The 12,957-nt window shown below is 46.8% G+C and overlaps 4 protein-coding genes across 4 annotated transcripts; 2 read left to right on the plus strand and 2 right to left on the minus strand.

Moving 5' to 3' along the window:
* Nucleotides 1-2,828: 2,828 nt before the first annotated feature.
* Nucleotides 2,829-4,148, plus strand: N7496_003749 (uncharacterized protein; the record flags this gene model as incomplete). Its single annotated transcript, XM_056696680.1, has 5 exons — nucleotides 2,829-2,943; nucleotides 3,027-3,301; nucleotides 3,453-3,545; nucleotides 3,574-4,071; nucleotides 4,131-4,148. The coding sequence occupies 5 exons, from the start codon at nucleotides 2,829-2,831 to the stop codon at nucleotides 4,146-4,148; spliced, it is 999 nt and encodes a 332-aa protein (XP_056558892.1).
* Nucleotides 4,149-5,441: 1,293 nt separating this feature from the next.
* Nucleotides 5,442-6,708, minus strand: N7496_003750 (uncharacterized protein; the record flags this gene model as incomplete). The annotated part of the gene is made up of 2 exons (XM_056696681.1): nucleotides 5,442-6,615; nucleotides 6,695-6,708. The coding sequence occupies 2 exons, from the start codon at nucleotides 6,706-6,708 to the stop codon at nucleotides 5,442-5,444; spliced, it is 1,188 nt and encodes a 395-aa protein (XP_056558893.1).
* Nucleotides 6,709-7,353: 645 nt separating this feature from the next.
* Nucleotides 7,354-7,935, plus strand: N7496_003751 (uncharacterized protein; the record flags this gene model as incomplete). Its single annotated transcript, XM_056696682.1, has 2 exons — nucleotides 7,354-7,551; nucleotides 7,576-7,935. 2 exons carry the CDS (start codon nucleotides 7,354-7,356, stop codon nucleotides 7,933-7,935), a joined length of 558 nt encoding a protein of 185 aa, XP_056558894.1.
* A 2,542-nt stretch (nucleotides 7,936-10,477) lies between these two features.
* N7496_003752 (uncharacterized protein) lies at nucleotides 10,478-11,743 on the minus strand (the record flags this gene model as incomplete). Its single annotated transcript, XM_056696683.1, has 1 exon — nucleotides 10,478-11,743. One exon carries the CDS (start codon nucleotides 11,741-11,743, stop codon nucleotides 10,478-10,480), a length of 1,266 nt encoding a protein of 421 aa, XP_056558895.1.
* Nucleotides 11,744-12,957: the final 1,214 nt, after the last annotated feature.

Genomic DNA, 12,957 nt, shown 5'->3' on the forward strand with positions numbered 1-12,957 from the left:
CTGACCTTCTCGTGCTGATGATGTAGCCGTAGCTTTTCCATTGTCGCAAGATGGAATTAACGGATGAAGACTTAGGCCGCTCCTCCGACTTCAATTTTCGTGCTTTTACTCGTTAGAATAGGAGGATTTGAAGATGCTGGATGTTTAATCTTGGGTAGGAGTCGAGAATCACACTCGCTATATGTTCTACTCCGTAATCCTGAAGCGTACGCAGGTTATGGGTTCTCCATGTGGATGAATATACCATACGGGCCAAAGTGCATATTTACAATCTGTCGAGCCTAAATAGTTATACATTTGTACTTTAAACTGACTTACCAAAGGATCTTCCAAAAATCCATGATTTATGAATAAGAAAGCGTCAACGATATTATGATGCAGAATCTAGAATCGATCGATCGGGGTAATCGATAATGTCATTGTAGTCGGACTGATGTATTATGTATTACAATTGTTACAGAGTAACTCCCAATTACTTTACACATAACATCTTCCTCCAATTTGCGTTGGTGGGCCCATTTAGCTCCGATCCACAATTTGCACAGGATTCGTTGCCACAAAGCCGATCCGTCTGGTCCATCCAAGATTTCACCGGGATCTGATATCATATAGGGGTAGAGGCAGAAGGGGAAGACAAAGACAGAAAAAGGGACGAAAAAGGTACTACAGAACCTACGGTACGAAGATAGTTAAGAACCAAGTCTTTACGCAGGGTCTGGGAATAAACTTGGCCAAGTCAGTTCCGAGGGGTAACCATGGACCGAGGAACAGGGGGGCATTATGCATTGACCGTCACATCCCGGACTCAGTTGCCTGGTGGGTGGTTGAGCAAAATACTGATCGTCGTTTCTGGCGTTTATGGCCTTGATTTTTCAAGCAATCAGGACCGGCGTGAATGTCGTCGGGGTGTGGGCGATAGGCCAATTGAAGGGGGATGGGGGATGGGTTATCTTTTCGGAGAAGGACTCCATGAGAGGAGATAAAGCAACGAGAGGCCAAGACTTTGCCGAGAGAATACTGTAAGAGGAAATTTTGGTTCTCCTGGAACATTGAAGGAATTGGAGTTCTTGAACAAGTAATTATACACGACTTGACTGTGTAAAACTGGAATAAATGTCTACTAATGTTATTAGTACTCTGTATAATATGGCATGATTCGATAGGTACTGGACAAAAGTTTCGGTATTGCCGTAGAATTAATGCTTAGCGGCATTACTATAGTCGTTAAGGTATTTAAGCATGGAATCCTTCAAATGAATAGACCATCACACTTCCACTCGCCAAGTCCTTGGGATAACCTCTCGACAATATTCAGTGTCAACATCCTGGCGTTGATGTTTTCATGTGGCGTGCGGGAGAGCTTTGTGTGGCTTGTTTTGGGCTGCAGCTCTGAGACAGTCCAACGACTTGGGCTTATCCACACATTACGTATGCCGTGCTTTAGTTCGCACTAGCCTCCCCTGGTCACACAGATTACAAGGTGACGACAGATTACGGGTTATCGGAGTGTTTTTCAATACTCTAATCGACAATGAGGAAATAATAATCGAGTAGTACTGCAGAGTATATTCTATAGACACTATATTATAACCCTTCCAACCCATCATCAATGAATAATCCAACAAAACTATTACCAGCTGACATAGACAAAGACGGCAAGTATGGAGGACTCCTTGAGAATGTTGGCCACAGGAATTCGAGAGAACCAGCCTCCGAAGCTTTTTTTCCTACAGCCACGCCAGCCAATGCGAACGAGGCTGGGTGGAGCCGATGTGCTCGGAACTGGTATTCGGTTTTCTGTGAGCCGCCAATTGAAGAACTGGAAGCTCCTTAGTAAGAGTAAGACCCAGTATGAGGAGTAACCAGGAGGGGGAAATGAAAACAAATAATAATAATGCACGCGCAATGGCTTAGGATCCACGATAGCACGGTTACAAAGTGGATTGCCCGCGTATACCTTCTAGACCATCTGAAAAAGTGCCAATTTTCTTCATGATAAGATGGTAGACTCGTACACTGGTACTGCACAGAATAATTCATGATTAACTCTCGACTTTGTATTGACTGGGCGATGTTCACGTACTACCACGTTAGGGTTGCACTTCGTGGCCATGAAATAAGCAAGACATTCGAAGGTCTAGTACAAATTTACTATTCTGTACAGAATTGCCCGTTTAGTTACAAGTTACAACTGTACCAGCAAGGACGTGCACGACAATCACGTATCCACCAAGCTAGCGGCAATGCCGGACAACATGCTAATATTATGCCAGCATGGCTAACATACTCCGTACTCCGTCTTCCGATCGTAACGCCCCGTGACTGACTTCTCCTCTCGTGCCTTTGACTACTACTGTCCATACACTACTACTGACACTCACATCCTCTTCCTCTCACTTTCAACCTTATCCAACCAATTCCTTCCCTCCGCCTCCTCCTAATCCTCCTCCTTCGCCGCCACCTACCCCGACATCTGCCTGGAAACGATGCGATTGCCCTTCTAAAAAGGAATATCCGTGGCGTGTAACGTTCAGCTTAGTGGGGGGGCACAACGGTAGTCAATCGTTACTTCTCCGACCGTCAACTTTCTTCCTGTTCCTATCTCTCTCCCCAAAACCTTCCCCATCGTATGGGTGATCGGCACCACAACCACCGGTCGGCACGGCACCCACACAACGGATTTTGAAATTCAATCTTATCCCATCTTGATTGCGACACCTCCCTCTGCAGAAACCGCCCGGAGTTGGGTAGATTTGGGTTGGTGAAGGAATACAATCGCTCATCGCGGTCTCTCGTTGCGGCTTCGGTCGGGGAGTTCTCTTGACACGATGCAACTCGCACTGCTGCTGTCGGCTCTGGCTCTGCTGGCTCGGCCCTTTGCCGAAGCCTCCAGTGACCTGGCATACTGCGCAACTGAAAACACTGGATCTTCCTTTTCGGCTGGTATGTTACAATATGATGCAACATGATAGATTTGTTTTCAGTGGAACCTATATGGCTAACTTGGCATTTCCTCAACTCTCTAGTTTCCGACACTTATCAGTCCAATGGAGCTTGTGAGGAGACTTGCGCCGACTATGCCCTCGGTATCCTGCAGGGAAAGAAATGTTGGTGCTCCAATGTGGCACCCTCCTCCTCCTCTCGCAAGAACACTTCCGAGTGCTCAACTGGCTGCCCGGGTTACCCAGATGATAGCTGTGGTAGTGCCTCCAAGGGTGTTTGGGCTTATGTGAAGATCTCTGGTAACTCGATTACCAGCACCGAGAGTGGCGGTAGCTCCAGCACTACTTCGTCGACTTCGGTAAGTTAACACCCCCAATCCCCCTATACATGGATACCTCATTAGCCCACCGGTTGGAGCTCGTTGCATTGTTCGTGTCCTGGGCCGTCCTGCATGCTTGGGCTTGGGTGCTTTGCTGTTCCATGAAACTTTATTCTCATTCGTGGCACAGGAAAGCACTAGCAGCACTTCATCATCGACTGGAACTTCCACAAACTCTACACAAACTGTATTATCTGGACACCCGAAAATTGATATCAAGTCGGTTCGAATTTGCTAACATGCTCCCCTAGTCCACCACATCCGAGTCCACGACTACTACCGGAAACGTTGTCAAGGAGACCACCTCGGCTGGCCAGGTCAAGACTATCACAGTTTCCGCCGCTAGCCAGACAGGTGCCCAGGATTCTTCCTCAGCCAACACTGCGGCATCCAACAGCAACAAGTTGAGTGGCGGCTCCATTGCTGGTATCGTCATTGGTGTGATCGGTGGTCTTGCTCTTGTCGGTGCCCTGGTCTTCCTGGTCTTCTTCTACCGCAAGCGTGCCCGCTCGGCCAGCCCTATCCCCAGCACGGCCGATATGACCGAGAACCGAAATAGCCAAGCCTCCAGCTTCGCTCGTGGTGTCTTCTCGCAAGGCCACTCCCATGACTTGTCCGGATCTTCAAGCTTGGGACGCAAACACACCTTCACCGACAATCGGATGAAAACCGATATCTACCCCAACGGTCCTCGGGATAGCAGTGTGTCCCTCCAGGATAACGAGGACTACTCGCGCCCCGTTCTTCGGGTGAGTTCTAATTGAACCGCATTGACTTACCAAGAGGAATTTACTAACTTACATCTCAGCTCACCAACCCCGACTAAATTCCTACCGGATATCCACACACTCGCTTCTTTTCTTGTCAGCTCCTTCAGCATCATCCCCCTCTTCATTAATTCTGTGCGAATTCGCCCAAAACAACTTTGTTATGATACCCAATTGTCACCTGGATTCTTTCCTTTCTTCGCTGGAGGTGTTGGCCAAGAAGAAGCCACCCAAAAGTAATATCCGACCCAGAAGTGAATTTTCAAGTCGCGGTTCTCGACTCCCCCTATCAACACCCTATTACCCCACCAACCGACGTGCTGCAGTGAGCAGAAGATGAATCCGCGAATTGAGAAGAATGAGAAGATAAAACCGAAATCGAAAAAAGGCAACACGGGAAATCGGTCTCCAACCACACCCCCTTTGGAGACGATGAGTCGCCGTTGAAACGAGTCCACGAGCCACATCTTCAACATACATACCTTGCATACATACCCTTCTCATGGGTGACGGCGACGGCCCATCTGAATTTCCAGTACATACACGTTTCCGTTCTTCACCTCGCGCTTCCCACTTACCCCTTTACATTCCTTCCCTACGGACTCGCATTTTCCTCGGTCCCTTCGATTTCGTCTTCTCCCTTTATGTTCTTCTCTAATTCCTGATTTCCTACTTCTGTATCATTCAACCTGTTCTTTCCTTTCTTTCTATCCTGCCCGGATTTGTTTTTTTCCCTTTGCTTGGGTTTCGATCATGGCGTTAGGAAACCCTTAGTATGTTTAGAGTCTGATACATCAATGGTCAATGCTACCTGCACGTTTATTGAGCTATTATGCTTAATGAAGCTTATTCTGAGGAATTATGCCGCGTTCAGAGAATCCGTACATAAGTCTAGGGAGATGTGTATCGTCGTGTGTGGCACTTGTTCCCCGTTAGCGGCTTTGCTTTACCTAGTCCACAATAATTGTAGCGCCGCTGCCAAGGGTTATCAACATGGCCTGCTCGCACTCTATCTGAGACGCCACGCGTCATTCAAAAGACTTTTTATATTGGCTTTGATCTTCGCGTGCTCAATAGATTGCCCCCAAAGAGTTTCTTGCCAGGATCAAGATAATGCAGACGGAATCTACGGTTTATTTCTTACTTCTTACGATTATTTTAAGGCAACAAACTGCTAGTATAGGATGTGATACGTGAATCCATTAGAGGTGCGTACGATTTCAGAATTATATTGCTTCTAGTCTTTGGATAAGAGATAGCGACGGCTTGGCTCGCCCAGGAGACCGGGCAGTAATCCCATCGGTTTTTATGACGATGAACTGGTCAACCCACACGAGAATTGAACGCGTATCTTATTCGAGCACAAGCTGCTTAAACAAGGCTACCATCTCCGGATCACCATGGTGCGTAGCCCAGGAGAATATTGATCTAAACTCCGATATATTGCTAATCCCATTAGCACCGCGCTCAAGCAACATACGGGTGATAGGCACCGACCCAGATTCAACCGCTAGATGCAGGCAATTCTCCCCGTGGAGAGACAAGAGATTGAAACTAGCGCCCCTTTGAATAAGCGTATGGGCCACGTCAAACCGTCTATTTCGGATGGCCAGGTGCAATACCGTAAAGCCCCATATATCTTGGATGTCCATGTCGACTTCTGGATGGCGAGCGAGAGGCATGGCCAGAGGTGAGTATTCGTCTGATAGGACTATATGCAAAGCTGTATGACCCACATCATTCTGGGCATTGAGAATGGCAGCTGGGAGCTCACTTTGGACTAGATTGAAGAGGTGGACATCATTGTGACGGGCAATGCTATGAAGCACGGTCAATCCACCTGGTGAGATAGCTGCCGGGTTTCCTCCATATGCTAGAGCCATTTGCATGGTCTCGGGAGTACAATATGCTGCGATTGACTGCATAACCCCATTTGCATTCAGATCTGTCGAGGCCTCGATTAAAAGACGAACGATTTCTTCCTTTTGGCCTCGTGCTGCATGTAGAAGCGGGCTTAAATTCGTGATTAGATCCAGTCTGGATGTGTCCGCGCCAAATTCCAGCAACATTCTAACCATATCTACATTCCGAGACTGTACGGCTAAAGTGAGCATACGCTCCCCAGAAACGACGTATGAGTTAGGATCCAAGTTGTGCTTGAGCAAGCCCCGCGCATTGTCAAGCTCACCTCCTGCCACGGCCTTGCCAAGAGCGTCCCAGTCGCTGGCACCGAACTCGCCTGCGGGAATACCGTATGAGGCGTGTAAGCTGAATACTGGTTCGTCCACCCCATGTCGCTGCCCGTGATCGTAGATAAAGTTTTCTTCGTAGAGATCTAAGGGTGCGAAAGCGGCAGTATGAGCTCTTTGCCCGATTTCTGGCATTAAGAGCCAGTACAAAGCCCAGCAACTTCTTGCAAGTCTGAGTAATGATTGGGTGTTTAGCTTCTGTGCGATTTGTAGAACCAATTCAGGAGGCAGATCGCCAAGATTGGTGGGCATGTTTTCGTATTTGCCTTTCGTAACTCTGGATAGAGTGTGACAATAGGACAGTTCGGATAAAAGTATACCAAGAAGATAAGTAGGGGGAATATTTGATTGTAGACGTAAGAAGAATCATATCTGATGTTTATGTAGACTACACAGCTGGAGCCACGACATGCTCAAAAATTCCTTTGATTCTATGGACAAAGGTATTGTCTAATCTTAATAAATAGAAAATATCCCTTTGAAGGAAAAGTTGATATTGAAAGACTTTTAGATAACAAAGCATTGTCATCGTTCAACCATTCTTTGTTCTTTTCTAATCATAGGCATAGAAGCTGATAGAAGCACGTAACGAGGGAGCAAGAGTCACCAGTGTGTGAACAGAACAATTGACTGAGAAATTAGAAACAGGAGGCCCTTCTAATTAAGCTTTGAGAATTCCGACTTGAATTTATATTAGAAAATGTTCTGAAAAGTCCTACGAAAATCCCTTTGTATCTAAACAATACTGTTCAAAGATGAGAGACACGAAGAAGATCTGCACCCTTCATCGCAAGCATATCTCTTCTCGTCTACCAAAGGGCCTTTCCTCCATATTCTTGGTTCTCCTCCTTCCGTCCTTCCTGCTCCCTCGACCTTGGGTGAGTTTCCCTCACAACCTAGTTGATCATCCGTCTATCATTGCGCTGTCAGCCGCCTGACCGTATAGTGGTTTCGTGGTCTCGATTCCTCCTTCCTCCGGTTTGTTGCCGTCCGTTGTCTTCCCCTGATATTAACGATGAAGCGCTGTCGACCCCGACGGAATCGAAGCTGGGAAGCGTCTGTGTGCGTGACCACCACTAGCGACTCGGGTGATCAGGGCGATGCTACTTCAGATCCAGATCTGACGAAGCCGGACGATGCCCCGAGCCCCCGAAAACGTCTCTGGGTAGATGAGAACTGCTATGCCTTGGGGCCAGAGCCTTCTACGGCCTGGGTGAATTCTATGACGATACAATAGAAGATGATGGAATTGATCTCTCCGAAATTCCCGAGAATGTCGACAAAGCTCCCGGTACGCTTAAACGACGAGATCGCATTGAGGGCTAATCATCGAAGCAGTTTCCTGGTCTTCGTCGGTTCCGAAATGATGCGATCGTCATCATCCAATGCTGCAAACACTCTTCAACGAGCAGGACAAGAATGGCGACAGCGCGCAAAGAAGAGAAGAGAAGAAGAGAAGAAGAGAAGAAGAGAAGAAGAGAAGAAGAGAAGAAGAGAAGAAGAGAAGAAGAGAAGAAGAGAAGAAGAGAAGAAGAGAAGAAGAGAAGAAGAGAAGAAGAGAAGAAGAGAAGAAGAGAAGAAGAGAAGAGAAGGATGAGGAGGGGATAAAGTGGTGAGAAAACAGCCAGGATTGGGGATCACGACGAAATGGGAAGGCACAATCATGGCCGTTACCGACTCCCAGTGTATCCATCGATTTCATTGAGTTTACGAAGCTTAGGTAAAGATCCAATACGCGGGTAAGTTTGAAAGACCCTGTGATCAGGAGGACGAGAGAGATACAGTGCCTGGTTTCAGTGTAGGGATAGCCTAGAGGACCTGTCGGTCACATATGCTATATAGTACGCCGAGAGCACATAACCTGAGGTCAAATTCTTAAATTCAATTTCCAACAACGTCCAAGCCTAAATATAGGGTGGATATCATTAAGCAAGCTCAAGAACTTAGATCACAACACATTGCGAATGGGAGCGCTTGGCCTCGTCTTCATGGTCCTGTAGGATCCACCGCCCAGGCTCCCATTGCTTCATGATACGTCGATAACGCCGACCTTGTAGAAGCGCCGAATTCCGAGCTAACATCTCATCGACTAATAAACCCTGAGGATCATTTGCATGCATCTCGAATCGTATCCGCGGATCATTTGTGTCCACTGGCGACACATAGGGACCTAACGGAAGATGAATTCTCCACCGAGGATCATCTGGGCTTAGTCCTGGCCCTAGGTCCTTCCAGCGTGTAAGAGTAAGACATACGTCGTTAACCTCCAATTCTCGTAAGTCCAAACTCCAAGCTGTATTGCATTCATGGCATCTCCCATGGTTCGAGAGTCCGGCAGAAATCTGTCCTTGTCGGCGATAGGCTTCGAAGACCGCGTTGATTATTTTAATAAAATTAGACTTAGAAAAGTGAGTCCCAATATGCCGGCAGACTTCGATAGGAATATTCCTAGGAAAAACACATGATGCAATTTGTCGACTAGTTATCGCAAGTTCCTGTATGCGTAGACAGAGGCTCGGGGGGGGGGGGGGGGGATATCGGGCAAACTCGTGCCTCAACGGATCGAAGGCAGGTCTTTCTGCCAGGATACAAATTTATTTCTGATATATGTTCCTGGGAGTGATAAGCCGAGCGAAGGCTACCTATTGTCACCTTAGTGTATAATAGTGACTCTGACGGAATACCAAATGAAGGACCTAGGTAGTACCGCCGCATTGTAAGATAAAGGTGTAACCAATAAAATGTATAGGTTGAGAAAGTAGGGTATTGAATCCGAAAAAGTGAGAGGCACAGGCCCTTCCCTTTATCCCAGGGTAAGTCATCGTAGCACTTCCTGAGTCTGAGATCCGGACATGGTAAGTTGACATGTCGCCAGAGGTGTAATCGCATGCAAGCATAGCAGATATAGTATTCTGGCAAGTGTCGAGAGAGTCTAGTTCAACAGATCGATTCGCTCCGCTGGACTTCCGAGGCCCTCTTGAGGAAATGGCATGTACAAAATATCCCCAAACAGTAAAGTGAAGAGGCGATGGCTGCAAAGTGCCAAGCAAGTGGAATCCACCGGAAAGAGATATTGGGATATCAGAAGCAGTAGCTCTTCCGGAAGAAGGTCGAGGTTTGTGGCTGCTGTTGTCGGTGGCATATTTGTGACCTCCATCAGAATATTATCTGATATGCATAGGCGTGAGGCGAGAGGCGAGAACGAGAGGCCCCAACCCTGGCTTTCCGCTCCATATGAACTTCGTTTTGAATAGGATCAGAACAGAGGCGACTGGATCATAGGGTGTGGCGTAGAGCTACCAGTCAACATGTTCCGTAATCTAACAGCGACCACTGATGATTCTTGACAGAACAAGTTGAGTACTGGAGATATGAAGAAGTGGAAGTGTGGCGGACTCAGATTGAGAGAGGTTGCAGGAGGAAAGTATCCACGAGGAAGGGGAAGCTCTGAACTAGCGTGCCTGTCAAGAACTATGAACCATGGATAAATGCCGCCACTCCCGACTCTCAATTGAGCGATTAATTGATAAAGATAAAGCTCCCTTTGTTTGTTCCAAATAAAGAAAACAAAGATGGATTGGCTCAATCAAATTCCATGAGAGTTCTAGGATTCCAATTTCGGCGTCGTTTTGGTCGCCAGTGGAAACTAGGGGAACAGTCGTTGAAGTCGAGCGTCAACAACGGGATGTGAGGTGGATGACTAACGGTGCTAGTCGGGTGCAGAATAGGGGGACGGGTACAGGGCAGCGGGCGGTCAAGCGGCGGCTCGCTGTCCAAAGTTACAGGTGGAAAGGCGGCCGTTTCTGGCGCCAGAGGCCGTCATTTTCGGCATCGTTTTCACAGGTCCCTATATTCTTACTGTAAAAATTTCCATTTCAAGAACAATTAGACCGACAAAATTAGAACACTACCTCGGTGAGCCTATAGTAAATGGTGGGAAACGTGAACATTAACATTATCTCTCAAATTGTCTCGTCATCGACGACCTGAAATTTGGATTTTCTCTTCTAGTTACTTGGGTCCACAAAAGATTTATCCTAAGTGACTGTCTAAGTAATAAGATATAGAATTGATATTGGGTAAAGTCTTAGATTGCTTCTAGGAAATGATTGATCGAAACTCCAGCCATATGACTACGCTTACCGTAACAGGTCCTCTTGATACTCCGTGAGCATACGACCGATTTCGTGATACCCAATGTGAAATGCCGAGTCAATAGGTGTCTGTCCATAGCTATCTCTGATTGTCAAGTCTGGCGGAGTTGGGCTCTCATAGAGAAGGATTTTCACAAGAGATCTAGCCCTAGTTCGGACAGCACAATGCATGGGAGTCCCATAAGAGGAGTTCCTATTGACATCAGCACCACGTCGAAGAAGTTCACGAAGTATAGGTGGCAATTCAGATGCAGCCACGGTTTTCAGCGCAATATGCAATGCGTTTTGGCCACCGCGTGGCAAGGTAATATTGATCGCAGCCCCAGCTTCAAGAAGAGCCTGGACCAAGGTATGACGATGGAGTGCAAAATGTAGGGCAGTCCACCCCTGCAGATCCTGAAAATCAAGGTCAATCTCTGGAGTTCTGATCAGATACATTGCTGTGTCAATATATCCTTCTTTCATAGCCACCTGTAGGGCGGTTTGCCCTCCGACATTCGTGAGGTTGAATCTGCTTTTATCCATTAGCGGAACGAGACGCTCGACAACTTCCTTTCGATAGAAAACGATATCATGGAGGGTGAAACATGAACCTACCTCGCAGTCAGTCAATAACATGGTATGCAACACGCCTACTTCCCCTCTGCGAGCAGCTCGGTCTAGAGGTGACGTACGTAGTCCGGGGTCTTTCCAACAGGGATGAGCGCCAAATTTCAGGAGCATCTTGACGATCTCGATGTTCCCCCACTCCACAGCTACACTGAGCATTCTTGCACCATTCACGAGATACGAGTTGGGATTCACACCCCGCTCGAGAAGATTTCGCACAGCAGCAAAGTTACCCCGATAAATAGCCTGGCCAAAGGGTTCGAGATCTGTTGGGGTAAAGACAGGAGGGATAGACCTGCGAGAATATGCCGTACTCCGACCGAACGTTGAGCCCCAATGGACTTTGAAAGAGGGAAAGTCTACCCCGTGTTGTTGATCGTCGTCATATACGAAGCTTGTCGCGTAGTGGCTTCTAGGGGCGAGTGCATATTGAGAAGCTCGCTTTGTAAGTTCCGAATCGAGTAGCGAGTTTAGTCCTTTGCAGGTGCGGGACAAGCTGCTGAGAGATTTAACATCTAAGTGGTCTGTAATCCCCAGAACCAATTCGCAAGGCAACATACCAAATGAAGCTTGAGGGTGCGATTGTTCGGCTGTCTGGTGGCCGGGCCAAAGCGGCTGTAGGAGCCTGGTGATATGATGCATGAAGAATGAGACTTTAGATAATCTGATCCAATGTAGAGAGGGACAGTTGATGAGTGACGAGAGCTGGAGTTGATCTTGAACTTACCTGTGAAGGCGAAGATAGATGATGAGGGTAGAATAATAGTAGACAGTAGGCCAGGTATTTATGTAGATTCGAACAATGTGCTTGATTTTCGAAGCGCTAAATCGGGGCATAGTGAACAATGAGAACAATGACAAAGGGAATAATGCAATTGTCAGTATTTCCTTGTTTCAAACATTCTCGTTCAGAGATCTGTCTTTGTTTTGCATTTCTTTATCAGCGGAGACATAAAGATTTCCTTGAAGTCAGAATGAAGACACTTGAGTCGAAGCTGAACCTGAGAGGGTTCACACAAACTGGGCTACTAAATATATCATCTAATTAAGGCTTCAAACGTCGCAGGTCTGTAGTTTAGTTGGCAATCATGATTCTCATAATTCACAAAAAATTTTTCCGCATATTTTCCAGTCGGTGAGCAAGCTACTGACTTGAAGTCTTGTCGACCTGTGAGCAGCTTGAATAGAGTGGAGGCTCATCTGCTCATGGATGGGATGGATACTCGTGCCGACTTTACGAGGCACCACTTGAATCTATATTCCTCCTCTTGTTTCTCGCTATCCCTCCTTCTCTTCCTAAATACAGCCTTGATATTCTCAAAATAATAATAATAAGTTGTCTTTATATTATATTCGTCGCTGGACTGTGACAGATGATGGTGCTGCTCAAGTGCTGTGCGCGTAGTCTATTTTCATATCCAACTTCTACAGAAAGGATGACATAGGCCAGACATGGTACAATTTTCCTTACGAGTAAGGCTCAAATAGTATTTAGACTATTGGTCGCATCTGATTTCGGACTATTTAAATAGCTATAGGTAAATAAGCTCGCCTTGGTGGTGGTTTTGCCCATGGTTTTTCCAACTGCTGCAATGAGCTTTGGAAAAGGTGGAGAAGCAATAATCTCTGAGGATGATCTAGGACCGAAGATCATTCCCAAAATTGTCCAGTCATCTTCTTAGAACTCCTAGTGTGTGTCACAAATATAGTGCGACATGGATGATTGCGGGCGACCGGCCGTTCTCAAAGAAGGGGGCCGAATAACTCTATTTTCCGAGGGGTCCTTTTCAGCTTGGGATGGGATGGAATAATCTTACACAATCTTAGATAGAGACTCAGTCACCATCAAGTCAAGT

This window comes from Penicillium cataractarum, assembly GCF_028827025.1.
Source record: "Penicillium cataractarum strain IBT 29864 chromosome Unknown utg000002l, whole genome shotgun sequence".
In the NCBI taxonomy this organism is placed as follows: Eukaryota; Fungi; Ascomycota; class Eurotiomycetes; order Eurotiales; family Aspergillaceae; genus Penicillium; species Penicillium cataractarum.